The 22,695-nt window shown below is 42.9% G+C and overlaps 1 protein-coding gene across 3 annotated transcripts in view; it reads right to left on the bottom strand.

Annotated features, from left to right (window-relative positions):
• Positions 1–22,588, bottom strand: part of XRCC5 (X-ray repair cross complementing 5) — a 68,895-nt gene extending 46,307 nt beyond the window's left edge. For 2 of the 3 annotated variants that reach the window (XR_012646409.1, XM_075001340.1), the window contains exons 1-9: positions 22,495–22,588; positions 17,378–17,491; positions 16,632–16,815; positions 14,269–14,317; positions 12,459–12,581; positions 10,496–10,684; positions 7,083–7,197; positions 3,003–3,141; positions 2,681–2,793 (exon numbers count right to left, since the gene is read on the bottom strand). Coding sequence is in view for 2 of the 3 variants with exons in the window: in XM_075001340.1 (XP_074857441.1) it covers positions 2,681–2,793; positions 3,003–3,141; positions 7,083–7,197; positions 10,496–10,684; positions 12,459–12,581; positions 14,269–14,317; positions 16,632–16,815; positions 17,378–17,491; positions 22,495–22,515 (1,047 nt within the window). In the remaining variant the exon portion in view is untranslated. Of the gene's footprint in view, positions 1–2,680; positions 2,794–3,002; positions 3,142–7,082; positions 7,198–10,495; positions 10,685–12,458; positions 12,582–14,268; positions 14,318–16,631; positions 16,816–17,377; positions 17,549–22,494 lie in introns of those variants that run through there. The other variant, XM_075001339.1, reaches the window with a different exon arrangement.
• Between the last annotated feature and the right edge of the window lie 107 nt (positions 22,589–22,695).

Genomic DNA, 22,695 nt, shown 5'->3' with positions numbered 1-22,695 from the left:
ACAAACAGAAATATCCAGAAAACAAGACCTAACAGTAATGGGGGACTCTAGCTACCTTTGAACTGAACTCAGAAATGGAGAAGCAACTAATGTAGCGTGTGAAAAAATAACAGTGTGTTCTCACTGGTCTGTCTTACTCAGTAGAAAGGCTGCTTCCTTAAGTAGCAGTTTTATTTTCTGGGTGCCCTAATAATCAGACAGTGTTATAGCAATCCATTCTGGAGGTAGATGAAGGGGTTGGATGCTGTCACTAGAGTCTCATGTGGAAGGAAAGGGCACAAACTCCTGTCTAGTCAAAACTGTTTTGGGTCACTGCTGTCATAAAGGAGTTCACAGCCAAATATTGTAAGATTGAAGCTATGCACCCATGATTACAGCCTCTGCCAGTTCTTTATGTATTGCCTTCTGCCGACCAGCCTCACCTCTGTTTTTCCTGGAGATGGCTTATGATCCTTCCGCTTTTCATCACGGCCCCTATTTTGTCAATGCACTGTAAGTATCTGGGAGATTTGACAAGACAGAGAAGTAGATCTGGGAAGCATTAAGCATACTGCTAGTACTGAGGCTCAGTATTTTAGGATGTCCTCTAATGACTCCACCTGAATAAAAGAAGCAACTTTACTGATCACATGGGAATCCAGGAGGATGCATAGATGTGCATAAACAATATCAGAGATCTCTTGGAAAGGGAAGAGTAGTATTAGCTTGACATTTTGTGCTCTCATGTGTATGCATGTGTGTGTATTCTGCTTTTAGAAAATGAGGCAAGTTATCTCACTGTCCAGGCCTTCCTGGATGATTAAATCCCCTTTTCTTAGTTGATTGCCAAAGTTGTAGATAGAAAAAAAGCAAAGCATTCGGTTTCTTACTGAGATACGTACAGTCTCATCTTAAGCCTTGTAAGGCTCCTGGATGCATGGTGCTGAATGGCAAAATGATTGTTTTCAATAAAAAGAGTTAGAACATATCCACAAACTTTCTTTACTGTCTCTTTATAGTGTATGTCTCTGCTTTTAAAACAGGGGTCTCAGACTCATTGCCTGGGGACCATCTGGGGGCCGAGCAGTTCCACAATCCAGCTCCACATGGCTGCTGGCACAGGAGTGCTTGCAGCCCTGGAGGGGTGACCATACTCTCTCCCAAGATCCAGTGCCTCTTCCATCCCCCACCCTGTCTCTTACCACCCCTGCTCCCCTCTCTCCCCAGCATTGCACTACTTCCCTCCAGCCTTCTCCCCGGAGACTGGTACACGGTAGCACAGCAAAGCAGGCTGCTGCATAGTTTCACCTCCCCATGACACCAGCAGTTGAGGTGAGCATGGGAAGGCCCAACCCCAGACCACCAGCTAACCTGAGTATGGGGTGGCTGCCATGGAGGCCCTGACCCCCCAAGTATGGGGACGGGGGCAGCTGTGCTGAACTGTCTGATGAATGGGAGGGCTCTGCACACACCTGCCCCAAACCACCCTTTGAACTACTGATGGTGGCACTCTGGGAACCTGGGGGTGGGAGAGGAGCTGGAGCATACATGGGGGACAGAGAGGGGTTCCCACTAGCCTACTAGGAGGATTTATGGACTAGCACTGGCCCTAAATTAAACTGAATTTGAGACACCTGTTTTGAAAGATAGATAACCATCTTCCTACACTTACTGCTACTGAGCCCTAACTTTGTGAACCAATCACTATATTTAATTATTATTGTTACTTTAATGAAAACAAGAGGAAGCCCACAAGGCATAAATTAAACCTATGAGCTAAGTGTTCTCTAAGTTGTGCTGTGGCCCAGCTTCCCATTAAGCCCCATGCAGGGACTCAGGGCTGCAGAAGGGAGCGATGCCTTTCCCCCAGCCCTGAAGCTGTCACAGCTAGGGGAAAACAGCCTCTCCCTGCCCAGCCCCAGGGAGCTGCGGTGACCAGGGCTAGGGAAGTGCTGTGCTGGGGTTGGTGGGGAAGCAGCCAGCAGAGTTGGTCCAGCTCCTAGGCAGGGGGTGACCACATCGCTTAGTGGACTGCCTTTGCCCTGTAGGCAACAGCAGCGAGTTGGACCTGCTGACCAACTCTGGAACACACCACTAAGAATCCCACTCAAGCTGGATCCACATTATGCATCACAAATCCCCACATCACTTCCATATTGGTGCACATAACAAAACTAGAGGGAACATGGCCTAGAAGCATTAGAACTAAGACATTTAGCTTCCAAGAGTTCTCAAATATTGGTGAGCTTCTATTGGTAGTACAGTGAAATGAACAAACTGGGACAAAGTGAGAGGATTCTGTCCAGGGAACTGACCAAGGTCTTGGGAAGAAAGAATCCATTTCCTTGGCACTGCCAGAGGGAGGGCCAATTCTGAAGCTTCGTCTTCATCTACTACTTCAGCTCCTGGGCTACAATGGGGACTGAAATACATCTACCATCTCTACATGAGGATTTATGATTCATGAGCCAGAAGCTACACTGATGAACCTCACTCAAATATCCCCTTTACATTTACCTATGTGGAGTCCAGCTCCAAGGAACATGGGAAATCTGAACTGTTCCAGCCCTTGTAATAGCAGACACCCACACAATGGACATCTACTCACCAGCGTGTAGAACACTGTCATTTTTCCTTGATGATACTGACCTATATTCAACAGTTATCCAAAAACTGAGTGGGAAGAAATTCAATACTGTACCTGAGATGCTCTGCTGAATCCTAACACGGAAAAACACTTTCCTTCAGTTTTGTATTTCATTTGCTCCTCGTCTACTTTAGAAAAAGGAACTATATCACTCCCATAGCGGAACCCTAAAAAACAAGAGATGAACAGCTGGTTAGCATAAGGGCCTACATTTCTTACACTGAAATTAATTAATTTCTGGTTAGCTGATTATGCGTTCATGGTAAGGAGGATGTCTTCAAGTGGGGGATGAATACCGGAAGGAGATGAACATCCCAAAATGAAGAACTTGTTTAGGTCTAAATTTCTTAAGAGATACTGAGAGACTAACCCATACCTTGAACAAGATCCTCTTTCTGAACTTCTGTTTCATCATCATCATTCAAGCAGTAAACAGTCTCTTTTTGCACATCATCTTTTTTTAAGGTCTGGGCATCCACAACTGTCCAGGACTTTTTTATCTTCTCTTCTGTGAGCTGGGAGCCAAAATTTGAAGAAAAGGAATATTCAAATTTCCTTTGGGGCTGGGTCCCCACAATAATATGAGTATCAGTTCCTAGAACCATTTCCCTTGACCAAGTGCTGGGTCATCTTACCAAAAAAGAGACCTTACAAACAGTATTGGTTGCCTTGACCATCACTAGTGTTCTAGTTACTTTAACAACTCCCATTTCAGATTAAACAAATGGCTCTCAGTGCCCTCCAAACCTTGCTTTCAGACCCATTTACACTATAATGTCTGTGGGGGTAGCGCATTCCTCCTTCTCTGCTTTAAAATAGAGCCTAACACAATAAAATAATTATAACGATTATTATTAGAATAACTGAAGAGAAGCGGGAAGCCAACAGTGATTAGAGCCTCACTCAAGCCTAATAAATCCATCTTCTAGATATCAGGCATATTACTAAATAATAATCCCTCTCCTTGAAACAACAGAATACTGGTCAGAATCCTACTTTTAGGCTCAGGTGATGAACTAGTTAAACTCCATTACAGCAAAATCAGCTCAGTATCACTGAACTACAAGGCCGCCCAGACATCATTTTACATGATAGGTAGCAGTAGTGTTACATATTTTTCTATTCTAAAAAATGTTTTTCCTCTTACTGTTGTGTGAAAGACGCACACAAGCAACAGAGGAAATGAATGACTGAATGACAGAATGACTGAACAATGAAACTGATTATATGTAAGATGCTGTCCTTACACTGAAGATAAAGAAAATTAGAAAATATTTTCACTGTTTTTTCAAAACTGTTATAGTCTTACATGTGACTTGCATAGCCTATAAGGCTAACCTGCTTGCTTGTCTGTAATATATTTTTATAGATTTCTTATTTCTTTGTGATTTTGATTCTATGTCTATGATAATAGGTTATAAATTGGTTTATATTAAAGTAGTTTGGCTGTAACACAAGAGACGGAAAGGTCACGTCCTATATGTTGATCTAAGGCCAACACATGGGCCACAGGACCTTTTTGTCTGGCTCGTGGAGCCGGCGGCAGCACCATTTTGAAAGGCAGCTGGGCAGAGCCATTTGCAGTTCCTGCCGCTCACTCCTCCTCTAGTTCCCTGCCCTGCCATGTTAAAGAGTAGAACTCAATTTAATTGGCTTAACGGCCAGCAGGAGGGACCCAGCCATTAAACAAATTAAATTGAGTCCCATTATTTTAGCATGGCAGGGCAGAGAGCTGCATGCGGTACGTAGGGGAAGGAAGTAATAGGGCTTTGAGGAGCTGCACAGCCACACTGAGGAGAAGACAGCAGCTTGGCAAAGGATCGGGGCGGGGGGACAGCAGCACATGGAGCTCCTGTGTAAGTTAAATTAATCCTGGGTTTGGGGCTTCAAGGGATTTAAGCCTGAGGGTGGGGGGAGGTTGGGGATGCAGGGGGTTTAAGCCAGACGGGGCTATTTTATGTATGGCCCCCAGAACATGAAAAAATAGCCATGTGGCTCCTGATAAAAAAAGGGTAGCCACCGCTGAGCTAAGACAAAATTAGCATATCTGTGTCTGGGACCTTTCACCTCAATAGCAAAGTCAATGTGCACATATTCAGGACCTTTCGCCTAGACAGATAACAGTAAGATAAAGCAACATTTAATGGCACAAAGGACTTCCAAGTATACTCTCAAACTTAACAGATATACAGCTCAGAAAAACACCAAATAACCAATAAAGACCAGACTGCAATCATCGGGTTGGACAGAAATAACAAATGTGACACCTAACTACAAAAGGGGTCCTGGTAACAAATTAATATATATGATAATAAGCTGAGCTCAATGATACACTGACCTGTAGTATAATACACTTCACCATGAGTAAGGTGAGGAAATATGGATAAAGTAATAAGAAAATGGAAAATATCCTTTAATGAATATGTATCAAACATGTCAACATCAGTGTAACATATTATAAAAGTGGCATTCCAGGCTAGGGGCAGCAGAAGGAGATGTCCTCCTTAGGAGGTATCAGACTGAGGGCCACCGGTAATGATGGGGAAGGTGATGGATAATATTTCATTGTTCTAGAAGGAATAATGCAAGTATATGGAAGTGCAAATGTACATTCCCAGTCTGTCTTATTAAGCTGAAATGTTAGTGACTGCGCTAAATGTATTAATACGCTATATTGTAAATACAGATAGTCTCTGACTTACGAATGGGTTACATTCCGAACACCCGGTGGCAACTCAATTTGGTCATAAGTTGGAAATACCCTTATATTGTAATCCCTCGAGGTACGCAAGGGTTGTGTTCCATGAAATCCTCGCATGCCTTGAATTTCACGCAAGTCGGGTGGGAGGGGCTTGGTTTGGGGCCCTGAGAAAGGGTAGGCGGGGTTAAGCCTGGGGTGTGTTGCAGGGGTGGTGGGAGGGTGCAGCTGAGCTGGGGCTTGGACCCAGACAGCAGGGGGTTGGGGTGGGGGTTCAGCCCAGCCAGGGGCTTGGAGCCGGGGCTGCGGGGGTAGTGGGTAGGGAGGTTGAAGCTGGAGCCCCACTTGCCGGGGAGTGTGAGCTGGGGTCATGGGGGATGGGGGAGGTTGAACGGAGTGAACCGGGGCAGGGGGAGTTAGCTGGCGGGGGGAGGGTAGAGCCTCACGTGCCTGCAGCAGCTGACAGATGGAGCCCCACATGTGCTGGCAGCTGACAGCCCAGTGCGTGCTGGGGAGGGGAGAGTCAGCTGGGGAGGAGGGGGACTGAACGGGGGTGAACTGGGCTGGAGGTGGGTAGAGCTAGCAGGGGGGATAGAGCCCCTGCACATGCTGGTAGTGGCTGACAGCCAGAGGAGATGTGGGGAGCTGAGCTGGGGCCATGGGAGGGAGGGGTTGAGGCGGGCCAGGGGGGTTGAATGGGAGGGTGCACCAGGACGGGGTGATTGAGTGGACGGGGTTGAGCTGAAGCCCCAGGCATGGGTTGAAGTCGGAGCCCCATGCATATGGAGGTGACCTGGGGCTGCAGGGGGGTTGAGCCAGGCAGGGGAGGGGTTTAACGGGGGGGGCATGAGGCGGGGTGCGTAAGCAGGGGACAGGTTAGAGCCCTGCACATGCTGAATCAGCTGCTCAGGGCAGGGGGTGATTTAGGGCCACACAGGGATCGGGGCAGTTGGACCCCTGTCTGCGGGGGATTGGAGGGGAGCCCCAAGCATGTGGCTGGAGCCTCCCGCTGGGGGATGTGAGCTGGGGTGCATGGTTGGGGGGGTGAGCTGGAGGTTGGTCGAAAGTACAAATGGTCATAAGTCAATGTGTCCATAACTCAGGGACCGCCTGTATACAAGAGTTCCTATGGAGTGAGTGTTGCAACTGCGCATATCAGGGTTCCCAAGTACAGAATAACTTAAACATTGGGCCTGATCCTGCGACAAGAATCTGTCAACCCTCAAAGTAAAAAATGGAAATTCCTAAGTAACATATATAACTAATACACAATCTAAAGATCAGGTAACACTTGTAACAACAAGTAAACCATTTACATCCGTAAGTGTAATGTCAAGTTGAGGGTATCCTTTCTATTTCTACAAAACTAATACAATTTCTCCTAAATAAAAAGGGAACTATTAAGCCTTGTTATTTCTGGGCATTTCAGGAACAAGCACGTGGAACGCTCCATCTGAATGCAGCACCCTAAATCAGTATGTAAACTTTATACAATTAAATGTCACATTGCGCATTGAAATTTCTCTCTTTCTGGATGTTGATAACTTTGATGATTTTACATGCATGTCCCATATGGCAAAGTTATCGTGCCTATGAAAACCATAACTTTAGATGTACTGATTTTCACACGTTACATCTCACCATAATGGTTTTTCTATGTAGCTTTGTGTGTTTAATGTTGTTGCCTTTAAGTTAAAAATGAAGATGCAGCTAACTGTGCTCCTGTCAATAAGATACTTAAAGATTTTAGCAACTTACTGATTTATATGCCATGATCCTTATGGATAGATTAGAACCTATAGTTAGCTGGCAGGGCCAAGCTATAGGTCTTCTTTCGATTTTTTTAAACATTGAAAGACGCTCCAGGCTCTCTCTAAATTAAAGAATCAAGAAAACAGAGAAGAACTCTTTGATAAGCTGTAATAAAACAATCTAGAAAATGTAGTCTTAGGGAAGGGTGGAAGCCCAACTGGTTTGGTTCGGATTCCACAAAGCATGAGAAAATAAACTATACAAAATTCTACAGTTACTGATCATGTTCAGAAGGGGTGGGTGGTGGGGTGCAGGAAATGTTTTATATCTGATCTAAAATCTCTAAGATATTAGGATAAAAGACAGTATGTCCGTTCTTGTAAAGAAAAGAGATTACACAGTTGCTTACCAAGCATTTTGCAGTAAACTAACATTAACACAATTAAGTCACTGAGCTAGCTGAACAGGGCAAATTATAAGAGACACCTTTCACTGGTGAGACATTGCTTGGGCTAATGATAGAAAAAAATCCAGTTTCAATTAACTTTATGTTGATTGTTTTGTAATTAACACACTAAACATTTTTAATAAGATGTTAATGAACACACATTCATTTCACAGTTCAGTTAAGATTAAACCAGCCACCTTTAGTATCTCTAAGCCAAAAAGCAGATAAACACCTTAAAGACAAAGAAAATGGTTCCTTTAAATGACTGAATATTAAAATTACAAAATTGTTAACATAACACTCCATAAGATGGCACAGCTCAAAGTCAGAAAATGTGAAAACTAAGGCTGAAAACACAATCTTAACACAGGGAATATTTATTACATTACGTCTTTTGTGTGATCACAAAGAAATGTCTTTAAAACGAAAAAAGGCATTTTTTACAGTGAGACAGAAGGAAAAAAAAGACAGCCCCTCCCCCAACAATCTTACAATCTACTTATAAGAAACCACAAACCAGATGGTTATAGACAGAATGAAGATGAGTAGGGAAAGACTGTCTTGGTCAAGTCCAGAAAAAAAGATGCTGCAATAATCAAAAAGTGAGGTGGTAGGAGACTGATGCAAAATTTTAGATGTGTGGCTGACCAGGAAAGACTACATGCCAAGAAGTGTTATGCTCAACGAATCTCCAAGAGTTTGATACAGCCTAGATATGAGGACCTACACAGAATTCCAAATCAAAGATGATGCCCAAGTTACAGGCCTGGTATTGTTCACAGTGATTGAGAAAGGAGGCGGGGCAGACTTTCAGGTAGAGGACATTTAAGCCCCTGATAGTTTCATGCCTACAGATTATCATAATCAGAAATGTATTGTTTTGTTTGTCTCTCGGGGGCACAACAACAAATCCTGTTGCTTTATTTCCACAGGAAAGCCTCAGCGAGTTTTGTTGGCAAATAGAAAATGAATATGTAGCAGTGATATGTTACCTCAGTAATAAAAGGTCAACATTTCCCTGCTCAGATTTAGCCAGCCACGGAAGCCAAGATTAGGAAAAAATATATAATGGTTACAAAAGAAGAGAGGTATTGAATGTTAAGTTGGTCAGGATGAGGGGAGGAAGTGACCAGTCTAAAGCACCTGTTAGGGAAGACGTCTCAGGCATAGCAGCAGCAGCGTTTGTAACACACACACACACACACACACACACACACACACACACACACACACACACACACACACACACACACACACACACACACACACACACACACACACACACACACACACACAGAGAGAGAGAGAGAGAGAGAGAGAGAGAGAGAGAGAAAAACAGTCTTTTCATCCTTGCATTTGGAATTCTACTGCAACAATCTATTGTGAGACACAATAGCACAGCAGTTTGCTATTTAGCTATAAACTTCCATCAATTACAGTCTGAGGGAGTTTGACAAACTAGCTGAACTGCAAGCAAGCTGGGGCCAGAAAAACAGGGTTATCATTATGTGCCAATGGTTTACATATATGGCATATGCATTCTTAAATAGCATTCCTCTTCTAAATACATTATATTCAATATGCTTTTTACATGTTATGTATAGGATCATCCTCTTTAAAAAATTCTGAGGAACACAAGACGGAGGAAAAATAAGGGGTACTTTCTATAAAGACAGACCGATACAAAGTAGTCATTTTTCATTGTATCTTAGAATTCTCTTCTCTGTTCTTTGAAGCAAAGCCATTGAATCATAGAATACTAGGACTGGAAGGGATCTCGAGAGGCCATCGAGTCCAGCCCCCTGCCCCGACGACAGGACCAAGTACTGTCAAAACCATCCCTGATAGACATCTATCTAACCTGTTCTTAAATATCTCCAGTGATGGAGATTCCACAACCTCCCTTGGCAATTTATTCCACTGTCTGACCACCCCGTTAGGAACTTTTTCCAAATGTCCAACCTAAACCTCCCTTTCTGCAGTTTAAGTTCATTGCCTCTTGTTCTATGCTCAGAGGCCAAAAAGAACAAGTTTTCTCCCTCCTCCTTATGACACCCTTTTAGATACCTGAAAACCACTATCATGTTGCCCCTCCATCTTCTCTTTTCCAAACTAAACAAGCCCAGTTCTTTCAGTCTTTCTTCATAGGTCACATTATCTAGACCTTTAATCATTCTTGTTGCTCTTTTCTGGACCCTCTCTAATTTCTCCACATCTTTCTTGAACTGCAGTGCCCAGAACTGGACACAATACTCCAAACAGGCCTAACCAGTGCAGAGTAGAGCAGAAGAATGACTTTTTGTGTCTTGTTCACAACACACCTGTTAATGCATCCCAGAATCATGTTTGCTTTTTTTGCAACAGCATCACACTGTTGACTTATCTTTAGCTTGTGGTCCACTATAACCCCTAGATCCCTTTCTGCTGTAGTCATTCCTAGACAGTCTCTCCCCATTTTGTATGTGTGAAACTGATTGTTCCTTCCTACATGGACCACTCTGCATTTGTCCTTATTAAACTTCATCCTGTTTACCTCAATCAATTTCTCCAATTTCTCCAGATCATTTTGAATTATGACCCTATCCTCCAAAGCAGTTGCAACCCCTCCCAGCTTGGTGTCATCTGAAAACATAACAAGCGTACTTTCTATGCCAATATCTAAATCGTTGATGAAGATATTGAACAGAACCAGTCCTAAAACAGACCCTTGCGGAACCCCACTTGTTACACTTTTCCAGCAGGATTGAGAACAATTAAGAACTACTCTCTGAGTACGGTTATCTAGCCAGTTATACACCCACCTTATAGTAGCCTCATCTAAATTGTATTTGCCACTCAAATGATGAAGAAGTTGATTCAAAGAACCAAATGTGTGTTAAGAGACAACTCCAAAATGCCACGTCTTACAGTAAAACTTTTTTGTGAAAGAATCTAAACTTCTAGTGTCTGAAAATGAAGTGTTCAAGTTTACCTGAAAGTGTAAATTTCATCCAGACCTCCTTCTTCCTCTAAAGCAAACATCAGTTTTCTCACCATACAGATTCCTTCTTTCTGCTGCTCAGTTAAGCCCTTCCTTGGAAAAGAATTTCTGTGCGTGTCAGAATGTCGACCATCACCCACATCCCCACTTCCTTCTTCATCATCCACTGGAAAAGGCAAACTAAGAATACAATTGAAACAGTTAATTTATTTTGCTCTTTAACTAAAAGTAGTAAATCATTTTGGATGTTTGAAAAAAAAAAAAAGAGACAAAAACTGCATCTCGATTAACTCTCTCTTCAGGCTGATGCCCTTTCAAATGTCAGTTTTAAACCCCAGCAAACAGAACTCTCTCAATCCCTTAATTATAGCTGTGCTATTAGTCATTCCTGTAATAACTATTATTCTGTATGAGATTTTAATAGTCTGTAATGGCTGGTGAATTCATGAATAAAACTCCCATTTCCTATATATTACAAGTCTGAGTTAAGTATCAGCGGGTAGCTGTGTTAGTCTGGATCTGCAAATGCAACAAGGGGTCGTTGCTTTTGAAGTCTGAGTTAGAGTTTAACTAGCATCTCTAGAAGAAATTATATTTTGCTGTACCCCAAATACCGTTATTAAGTTACCTAAGAAACACAGAAGTTAGACTTGAATAAGACCCACGGGGTGATCTATTCCATCTCCCTAATAATACCTGTATACAATATTTCCTATTGCTCAATTTCCTAGGTGTTATTTTTAAAAAAGCACCTTCGTGCATTTTTCCACACTATCTTTCTTGCTTGAGAGGAGCTCCCCAGAAAAATCCACCAAGTTACCTCACTATCTTCCTTTCCTATGCTACCTAGCAAAAAAACAACAACACTTGGGCAACTGGTTTCCTGACATGAATGCCTCATTCTTTCCTTGTATTCCAACCTTCTGTCTTTCTCCATCTATTGTCTCTTGTTTTATACTGAAATTATCAGCTCTTTGGGGAAAGAGCCATCTTTCTATCTCCCTAACCAAGATTCGCAGGCACTATAGTAAATCAAATAATAATACTATTACAGGGAGAACAGTAAAAGACAGAAAGCCGTGCTAGTCTATATGCTATCAAAACAAAAAAGCAGTGAAGTAGCACTTTAAAGACTAACAAAATAATTTATTAGGTGAGCTTTCGTGGGACAGACCCACTTCTTCAGACCACAGCCATACCAGAACAGACTCAATATTTAAGGCACAGAGAACCAAAAATAGTAATCAAAGTTGACAAATCAGAAAAAAATTATCAAGGTGAGCAAATCAGATGGCATATGATGTTAGTTGAGGAACATGCAAATGTGCCCATGATTCTGTGAATAACCTGGTTAGGTCCAGTGATGGTATCTCCAAAATAGATATGTGGACAAAGCTGGCAGTGGGCTTTGTTGCAAGGAAAAGTTCCAGGACTGGTGTTCCTGCGGTATAGACTGTGGCTGTTGGTGAGCATCCTGGTAAGGTTGGGAGGTTGTCCATAGGAGAACATGTCTGTCACCTAGGGCCTTCTGGAGTGTGGCATCCTGATTAAGGATAGGTCGTAGGTCTTTAATAGTGCGTTACAGTGGTTCGAGTTGGGGGCTGTAAGTAATGACCAATGGTGTTCTGTTCTTGAAGTAGCTGGTCTCTTGAAGTATTCGCCTATCTTGAAGTATTTGGTCTCTGGGTATTTGCCTGGCCCTGTCGATTTGTTTCGTTTTTTTTTTCTCTCCTGGTGGGTAATTCAGGTTTATGAATATTTGGTAAAGACAACCTCCCAACCTTATCATGATTCTCACCAATAGTCACAGTCTACACCGCAGGAACACCAGTCCTGGAACTTTTCCTTGCAACAAAGCCCGCTGCCAGCTTTGTCCACACTTATCACAATACAGATAATGTGATGAAAATGGCGAAGGGCTGTGAATATGCTTTAGCGTTATCTCCCTACTTACAAAAATTGCAATGAGATCCCTGTTTTCTTCAAATTAGCGATGATAATTTCCAGCTGATCCTCGCTGAAAGGACTGCTAAGGTCTGTAAACACTTCAATGTGCCGTTTCTCATATTTCTTTCCTCTTAAAAATAAAAAACAGAAGATTTGTAGCAATAAAAAGGCCAGTTGCTAGTTTTCTGAACACTTGTTTTTAAAAATGTAAAACTATCTAATAAAGATTAGAATTTCTTGTCACAGAAGTTTAGAAACATCAAGTTATATTGAACAACATCCAGGCTAATTGGATTCTTTTTCAAGGGAAGGTATGTCTTTTTTCTGACTTTTCCTCACCAAGTGAATGGAAAACTTAGCCCTCAGCTGATATAAATTAGTGTAACTACACTGAAGTAAATGAGGCTATGCCAATTTACACCAATGAGGTCCTTGGTGTTTATGCAAGGTGGTGGCTGCTTCCCCCAGGCAGGATTACAAAGTTGTGAAACTCTCTCTTAAGGCAGGGATGAGTAAAGCAGGCCCCCTTGCGGGGGAGGCATGAAAATTCTGCGAGGCAAAGGGACCTGGAAGTTGCCCAGGTACTTTGAAATACCAGCAGGTTAGCCGTGGCTACACGTGAGTCAGCACTTCGAAGTTTAACACTTTGAAGTTGCCACGGGGGAGAATTAGCTTAATGAAGTGTTACATATACAGCGCAGCGCTTCATTAATAATCTCCTGACACCCTACTTACCATGTTCCCTTCGAAGTAAGGTGCTAGTGTAGACAAGCCCTACAATTGTACTGGGGCCCTGGCAGCAGGGAAGGTGCATCTAGCTTGCTGCGCCCGTGCATTCCATCCAACCCTATGGATATATACTCAGGCAGCCAGTCTAAGCTGGCTGCCCGTGCCATTGCAGCCACACTTCTGTTTTTAGCATACTAGCTCAACTAGAACTGGCGTATGTCAGTCCACCTGAGTGGGGAAGCATGCTCCTAGCAGTACAGACATACCCTAGAGCAGTGTTTCCAAAGTGTGGTACACGTACCACCGGTGGCACACAAAAGGATTTCAAGGGGTACGCAGCAGAAAATAAATTACTAAAAATCAGGAGATAAGCACCGGGACAACACTGGAACAGGGGTACACCCATAAGGTCAAGGTCCCGAAAGGGGTACGCAAATGTTTTAAGTATGGGAAACACTGCCCTAGAGGCTGCTACTGTATAATTTAGCTCATTCCTGACAGCAGAAGAAAAATTAGGATGCTCCCGTTTAGGTATATGGATTTCATCCTAGGGCAGCTGGATACCAGGTATTCCCGAGGATTTTCATCTCTCATCAATCCAAACGTGACCAAAATTTACTGATCTGACGGGGACACTATAAAACCTTGTCAGTGTTTTTCTACACAGGTAACTTTTACCACTTATATTAGAATAGTTAAACCAGCAGAGTATTTCAGGGATAAACATCTGTGCAGATACTTTTGTTCCAGAATAAAAGTGGTTTTATTCAGTTATATTAAACGCCTCCCGAGCAACAAAGACCTTTATTATATCCAAAGAGTTAGACTGGTACAGTATAATTATATTGGTTTAGAGTCAGACCTATGTGTATACCAGTATAACTTCCCTATGTGGGCAAGCTCTTACTCAAGTGACTTAAATTGCTTGGGGAAGTTGGGTCTCTCTCGTGGGTTTTTAGGAATAGCGTCTCACTGTGGTAATTTTTTAAAAATCAACATCTTCCCTAGTCACACAACCCTGCAGCATTAGAGTAGCGTCAACTCAGTTCTCAACTCTCCATCGCAGAACTCTTGTGCAGAGTACTTACAGTGTTTCCTTTTGAAGCAAGTCCATGCACACAACAAGCGCGTCCAGGACTAATAGCGTTAAAGACATTTAGAAAAAGACTGTGTCACAAACATACATGATTCTCTTTACTTTAGTGGCTACAAAAACATTTAAAGCATTTCAGTGTATGACAACCAAATAAGAACCTGTTAAAACTCCCTTTTGCCTTTCCTACCTGTTTCCTACACTTTTAAAGGAAAGATTGTTACCAGGGACCAATCATGCTACTGATGTCAACAACAAAGCTATGACAGGAGCGGGATCAAGCCCAACAAAAACATTTATCATCTAGACTTTGTGTGTTCTCATCATCATCCCTTTGTTTGGAATCCAAGAATGAAAACTACATGTAGAGTTAAAATATGACATTTTTCCCAATAATTTCCCCTTTTCTTAATAAACATCTGTTTCTGACATTCTCTTGATACATTTCTTTTCTAAAAATAATTTCATTGAGGATATATACTTTTCTCTGCGAGTAGGGATGTGTGACCCAGATCCACAGAGGGACTTAAGCACCGCATCACCAAGTATTACAGCACTCAACTTTTAGGCACCTTGAAAATAACTACCATCCACAAAGTTTGACTCAGGTTCTAGGCTGCCCATAGAAGAAATAGGGAGAGATAGGAACCTTAGACTGAAAAGAAAGCAAGCATGCTAGGCAGGGAGTCACTAGGACTAGCCAGTGAGAGATGCAAATCGGCAGAGGGAGGGGCTATTAAGCCCCACCCCTCTCTGACAGATAGGCACCTAAGTCCAAGCTGCTAGCAATCCATGGACAAGTAGAAGACATTAGGTTACCTAAGTTGCGTGGGATCCTGAAACAAAACACCCCGATGGCTGGGATGGCACAGAAGGACCCTCTTATAACGTTTAGCCTTATTGATAGGGGATTAACTCAGGATCTGGGAGAACATCTGGTTAAAGTCCTGCCTCCTCCTGAGGAATCAGCCCCCTTTCAGGCGAGTGCCCTAGACACCACACTATAGTATTACTCTAACTTTTTCATTGGTCCTATTAATATTGCAAAATTCAAGTGTTCAATTAAAGTGGAACAACTTCAACTGGAGAGACTGACAGAGACCCATACTGAAATATTCCATAGCCTGGTGATTAGCCTGAGAGGTGGCAGATCCTTGTTCAAATCCCTTCTCTCTCTCTCAGGAGTGCAGACTTAAATGGGTCTCTCACATTCCAGGTGAGTACCCTATACACTGGGTTAAAGATTGCAAGATGTCCTTCTCCTTCTATCTCCAGCTGCTGTTATGTGAACTCACCTGAGAAACCTGGATCTAGCAGCCATGCTCAGAGGCCACCTACCAGATCAGGCCTCCACATGCAGCTTTGGCAGACAGACATCTATCTTGCCTAGTCTGTGAATTGCTCTGAGGCTTACAAGGGAGACAGGTGTCCAGATACAAACTGCAAGGCAGTAGTATGCTCAAGCAGGAGATGAGTCACCAGGTACCCACAGTGAGGAGGCAGCATGCACACCCAGGGGAAAAATAGTAACTGACACATGAATTCAGGTGCCTATAAGTTAGGTGGCAGCTGAACTGGAGTTTTGTGAATTGCACTGGTGCCTAAAAAGAGGATTTATGCACATAAGTCCCTTGATAGATCACATCCCATGTAAATATCTCCTTACCCATCACAGAGTATGATTCAGTGTGTGGCAACATGCAGCAGACTGGCTGCAGGCTCTTCTGATTACAGATTGAACAATTATTTTTTGGATGGAGGAGAACAGGGAGAAATGAGAAGAGCCTTCAAATAAGATGTTCAGAAGAACACTTTGAAACACTCATTTATGTTACTAACAGAAGTGACTTTTCTTAATATACGCAATTTTGCAGTGAAATGAGAACTGATCAATCTGATGTGCCTAAGCACATGCAGCTGTGTTAGGCTTCCCTTTCAGTGGGAGACTTTTTTTAAAAGAAGTTTTAATTGGTTTAATTTGATGAAAACCTATTTTGCATTAGGCTTTGTAAGTCCCTTTAAAAAAAACGTATTTGATGCCAAATCTGATATTATCTCTTTACTGTACTTTTTCTTTCTCAGTCTCACAAAGAAGATACCAGAAGTGTTCAAAGCTTAAATAACTCAGTACTTTATACTAGAAACAATTATTGCAGCTAAGACTCCACCTAACATTTTATAAAGAACCCTGGCAATCTGGCTGTTATGCAAACTGCCAGTTCCTAACTTAAAAAACTATATGTATTTAATAGCAGTTATGATTTCAAGAACACTTTTGGGACAATTTCAAAACATGGACTCCCAGCTTCCCAGGCAACATTATTTGGTCCAGAAATTTTAGACATTCAGAGAGGATACAGTCTGCTTGTTCAGAGCCTGGTTGAATTGCATTTTGTATATCCTTCAGCAAGTCAAAATCTGGTAGCATCAGGGGTGTCTGTACAGTAATGTTTTGATACTGATCACCACTGGCAAGATTATTCTTTGTACCACCTGTGCCAAACAAAACTACAGAGACTTCATCTTTACGCTCAGCAAACACCTGCAGACGAAGAAGATACAAAAAAGACATGAAAATATAGAGTGTTGTGCTTACATATGTTAAGTAGAAAGCCATTTATACAAATTATGCAACTATTCATCAATTACAGCAGAATCTATGATACCATATATACAATCCTTCCAAATGTATGCATATTCAACAATCATTAACTTACAATTAAATTCAGCTAGAAGGCATCACTGATCAACATATGGGGGAAAATTAGTAAAATCATATCACTCAGTTCCTCTCGTAATTTACAAAATACTGAATTTTAACAAGATATTTTATAAAAAGACAACAGCCCTTTTTTCCACAAAACCCTCTTCTATCTGAAAATAGAGGGAGTGACCAAAACTTGTACACCTGTCATACACAAAAATCGACTGGGAGAAGGCCGGTATTCACATGAAACAATCAATTAGAATAATCCTAACCAGTTTCCCAGCTAAACACAAAATAACGAAATGAAAGGAAAGGAAAGGAAAAAGTCAGGAAAGCCTGCCTTTCTTTCACTTCTAACCTTTTAAGCATATCATGATCAAAAAGAAAACACACATACCTGTCGTTGCACAAACATCGTCATCACCTTCTTGGCTTGCTCAAATGGAGACTCCTCTCCAGGAGCAGAATTGCTCATTGCAAAACCTACATCCATGCACAGCACTATTGCTGCCTGGAAGAAAGTACCAAACTGATTAGAATGTGATGGGGCACACCTCAGTGAAATCATGGAATTACTTCACTCATTGAGTAACAAATGCAAGTTTTACATTTCAATTTACTGCATTACTAACCCATTTTGTTGTTTTAATTTCTATGTTGTACTGTGCATTTACAGGATATGACCACAGGCCATCCTATACTTAATCAGATTAGTGGCCCATTTAGTCCAGTATTATGTCTCAGGGTTTATCTACATGAACCCTTTGTTTGCAGCAAGCTGGAGTGTGAATCTACCATTCCCAGACTAACTCTGTGTGTACTCTGCTGACACATTAACACTCGGGTAATATGCTTTGATTTATCCTCCTTTAAATGGGACTAGATCAAAGTGCATTAACAAATTGTTAAGGAGCAGCAGCAGGGTTCATGAAGGCAGTTAAGACAGAGAGGGAGTAGTGCTTGTCTATACACTATCAAAACAAAAAGCAGTCAAGTAGCACTTTAAAGACTAGCAAAATAATTTATTAGGTGAGCTTTCGTGGGACAGACCCACTTCTTCAGACAATAGCCAGACCAGAACAGACTCAATATTTAAAGGCACAGAGAACCAAAAACAGTAATCAAGGAGAACAAATCAGAAAAAAATCAAGATGAGCAAACCGATCTGCTCACCTTGATTTTCTTCTGATTTGTTCTCCTTGATTACTGTTTTTGGTTCTCTGTGCCTTAAATATTGAGTCTGTTCTGGTCTGGCTATGGTCTAAAGAAGTGGGTCTGTCCCACGAAAGCTCACCTAATAAATTATTTTGCTAGTCTTTAAAGTGCTACTTGACTGCTTTTTGTTTTGGCAGTTAAGACAGCGCAGCACAGAATCTTAGAACCACATGCTTAGAAGGGACAGCAAGGTACCTCTAGTCCAACCCCATTCACAGACTTAGTATTTGTTTTGTCTAAATCATTCAACACAGCTGGTTATCCAGTCTCTTCTTGAAAACCTCCAGTGAAGGAAATTCCACAACTTCCCTAGGAAGTATATTCCACTGTCCTACTGTTCTTGCCATTAGGATTTTTTTCCCGAGATTTAATCTAAATCTTCTATACTGCATTTCTGATTATCTTTGCACAATAAGCAATAGCTTATTGAGCTACTCACAATGATGCTACTCACATGAGCTACTCACAATGATGCCAGGTCCATTTTTTGAGTGCTAACACAGTTAATTTACAATTCAACGATGTGTTTGAACAAATCAAATTATTCTTCACAGTTTTGAAAGGAGTATTACTTTTGATTTATTAATATTTAATCTTCCGCTGTGTTGCCCATTCAACTAGCTTTGTTAGGTGCCTCTGAAGTTCCTCAGTCTCTACTTGTCTTGATTAACTAAATAATTGTGCCATCTAGATTAACAAAGCCAGAAGATGAATTTAGAAAAGGAGCTAGATGGGCAAATCATCCATTTGTTATGCCTTTGTTTGGCATTTACACAGAAACAGACAATAGGGCAGTTTTCATTTTCAGCCGTATGCTGAAGAAATTTTTTTGGTTTTGTTGAGCTGTTAGTAAATAGGACTTTTTCTAGCTTGAGGTCAGTCAACTTTTTTCTCTGAAAAGAAGATACATCTGAATCTACATCTAATATGGTTTTTCTTGCCATCATATTGTTCTCCCTGCTTGCGTCACCCATTTCCTCCCATTGTCTGTCCAACTATGCTGTTTAGAATAGATAGTAACATAAGTCAAATAGTCAAAATTCAGGGCCATTCATGGTGTTCCATTTGGGAAGAGAAACTAACAATGGACTCAGATACATTTCCTGTAAATAAACAAGATTCAATAAAGGCTAAGCCCTGCTCCTCCACCAAAAATGAACCAAAAACCAGCCCAAAGCTTTCCTGCTTATCACATCAAACTCTTGCAGACAGCATTCTGACATAAAACTTCTTTAACCTTCTCCCAGGGCCACTTACCATGCTTCCTGGTAATATCTGCTGGGCTTTGATTCTGCTTCTTTCTGTAGCTCTCCCTATGCTGTCTCTCTCAGACAGACACAAGCTGACCAAAATATTTCAACCTATTAAAGTTCTAGCCCTTTCATTTGAAACCTCCTGGATTCAGTTTCTACTCATCTCTTCCATGTGCCTGTGACTGGATGTGTTACTGCTACTGTTTCAGCCATTTACAATGGCTTTTTTTACATTTATTCCAAATGTATTGTAGCTCCCATAAGAAGGCTTAACCCAACTCATAATAGCAAGCTCTTTAGGCCAGAAACTACCAACCACTGGTAGTAAAATGCTTAGCACAACAGGGCACAACTCTTGGTTGACCCTTCAGCACTATGGTAATAAACATGATTAATAATAATGATTGGCCATGTAACAGAATTGGAAGGATTATCTTGGTATTAAAGTACAGGCTTGAGAGTCAAAAATATGGGTCACAGACTCTGTTTTGCTAATGATTTTCTGTGTTTAACCTGGCTAAGTCAACCCCTTTGCATCCACTTTAACAGTTGGTCCCCATAAGAATACTGTAAGACTTCATTAACATTTTCAGAACACTTGGAGATTCTCCACTGGAAGTTCAAAATTTTATTGACCTGAACTTTTACTTCTGTTTCTATGTAACATTGTAAAACTACTTGAAGTAAGACTGAAATGTTATAGCCAATAAGAATGAAATCAATAATCAAATAATCAAAAGATTTATTAAATTTATAGGCAGCCTTGCCTATAGCATAACATAGCACTTCATCCACCTCATCTCCTTTGTACTGTTCACTATTAAACTCTGTGCACTCTTCCTATAGTCCTAACTGTCAGAGACAGGAGACGACAGTGGATGGATTACTAATCTGGTCTACCAAAACAAAAAGCAGTCAAGTAACACTTTAAAGACTAGCAAAATAGTTTATTAGGTGAGATTTCGTGGGACAGACCCACTGTTTCAGGCCATAGCCAGACCAGAACAGACTCAATATTTAAGGCACAGAGAACCAAAAACAGTACGCAAGGAGGAAAAATCAGAAAAAGATAATCAAGGTGAGCAAATCAGAGAGTGGAGGGGTGGGGGGGAAGATCAAGAATTAGATTAAGTATGCAGACGAGCCCCTATAGACCGTCAACGGGCACAAAACAGACATTAAAACACTCCAGATCCACAAACCAGTTAGTCAACATTTTAATGGAACGGGCCATTCTGTCAATGACCTCAAGGTACGTGTGTTACTGAAAAGAAATTACCGCTCCTTTGTAGAAAGAGAAGCGGACGAATTGACATTTATATTCAAATTCGGAACATTAACACATGGTTTAAATCGGGATGTGAACTTTCTGAGTCACTATAGGGGCTCCTCTGCATACTTAACTCAATCTAATTCTTGATCTCCCCCCCCACCCTTCCACTCTCTGATTTGCTCACCTTGATTATCTTTTTCTGATTTGTCCTCCTTGCTTACTGTTTTTGGTTCCCTGTGTCTTAAATATTGAGTCTGTTCTGGTCTGGATATGGTCTGAAAAAGTGGGTCTGTCCCACGAAAGCTGACCTAATAAACTATTTTGCTAGTCTTTAAAGTGCTACTTGACTGCTTTTTGTTTTGATAGTGGAAAGACGAGCACGGCTTACTCTCTGTTACTAATCTGGTCTACATTTGAAAAGTGCCTCCATTGTTTTTGTTTTTTTTCTTAAGTGATATTTAAAAACATATTGATTGATTTATTAATCAGACAAAATTGTTTCCAGGACCATTTTAAAAAACATGAGACACTACATTCCAAACACTCTTTCTGAAATGGCACTGAAAATGACCCTCTGGTCTTCATTAGCATGCATCTACTTTTCAATATCAGAATCAGGGATCCATTGCCAGAAACCTTTTCAACAGCAACTACATTCCTAATGCAGAAGGGAGAATCAAAATCGGAAATGAGGTATGAAGCTTTCTGTCGAGCTAAACTGAAACCACGCAGCATTTTAGAGGAAGACACACTCACAGGTCATAGGGCCTAGCTTTAGGATTCTCCCGATGCTTAACAAAGGAAAAGGATTTGGATTCTGGCAGTATGGCAACGTGTACACTGCAGCTGTGGATATAAATGTCAGTCTGTACAGACTTAAGGATATTTTCAGTAGCTTACTACAAACACAGGTGAGGTTACCACGATGAGGGCTTCAAAACTGGTTGCACAGGAAAGAACGGTAGATAGCAGACAGGCGTGTGCAGCCAGTCGTGAAACGTCTGTTTCTGTTTTTAGGGAGCCGGCCGGTGAGTACGAGGTGCCATTCCCACCCCTGGCAGCCACGCGGGGAGCATGCCAAGGTAAGCGGGCCTGTGGTCACAGCGAGCACGGCACCCTCAGAAACTGTTCTCAACGGGGCACCCCAGACGAGAGGAGGAGGAGGAGGAGGATACTGAGACACTGCACCGAAAGGGAGGAGGCGATAAGGGTCCAGCCTGCCACGCCTCGGTTCCCAGCGACACCAGGGGGTGGTGACACAGCTCCACCTGACTGAGGCGGGCACCCCAGGGCGGGGGCAGCCTGGGCAGAAGCCGTCACTTTGGGGGAGGGGTGCCCCAGAGAAGGGGAAGAAGCGCAGCTCGGCCGGAAGCTGGCACCGCCGAGAGCTGGGGGAGGCCCAGCCTTGCAGGGAGAGCAGGGGCGGCCCAGATCCCCGGCATCGGCAGAGGCCGGTCCCCGGGGGGAGAGGGCGAAATGCAGCCCCGGCAGAACACGGCACCACCGGAGGGGAAGGGAGGGGCCGCGGCCCATCTCCCGGGCAACCCGACGGAGGGGGCGGGGCAGAGGCTGGAAGCCCAGAGAGAGGCCGGGAGCGGGGCACAGAGCCCCGTTGGCGGGGGGGTGAAAAGCTGCCGGCGGCAAGGCCGCACCCTCGGGACACCCTCGTCCCAGCGTGGGGGAGGAGCCAGTCACGGAGCGACGAGGCCCGTAGGGCGGACAAGGGCCCGGGTTGCGGGAGGACCCTGCCCCGCACCCGGCTCCCACCTTTACCTTGCCGCCCGCGCGCGCCATCTCGCGCCCCTTTCCGAACCGCTGGGTCCCGGCTCTCCCCGTCCGGCCGGCAACCAGCCCCGCCGCGCTCGCGTTCCGCCCCGCGCCTGAGGGGAAGCGGCGGCCGGCGCGCGCCAGCGCCACCTAGCGGGCGCGGGGGGGGGGGGGGGCGGGAGAGAGGGACACGGAGCTGAACGGGCC

This window comes from Carettochelys insculpta, chromosome 8, assembly GCF_033958435.1.
Source record: "Carettochelys insculpta isolate YL-2023 chromosome 8, ASM3395843v1, whole genome shotgun sequence".
Taxonomy (NCBI): domain Eukaryota; kingdom Metazoa; phylum Chordata; order Testudines; family Carettochelyidae; genus Carettochelys; species Carettochelys insculpta.
This window is presented reverse-complemented; position numbering and strand designations above follow the sequence as displayed.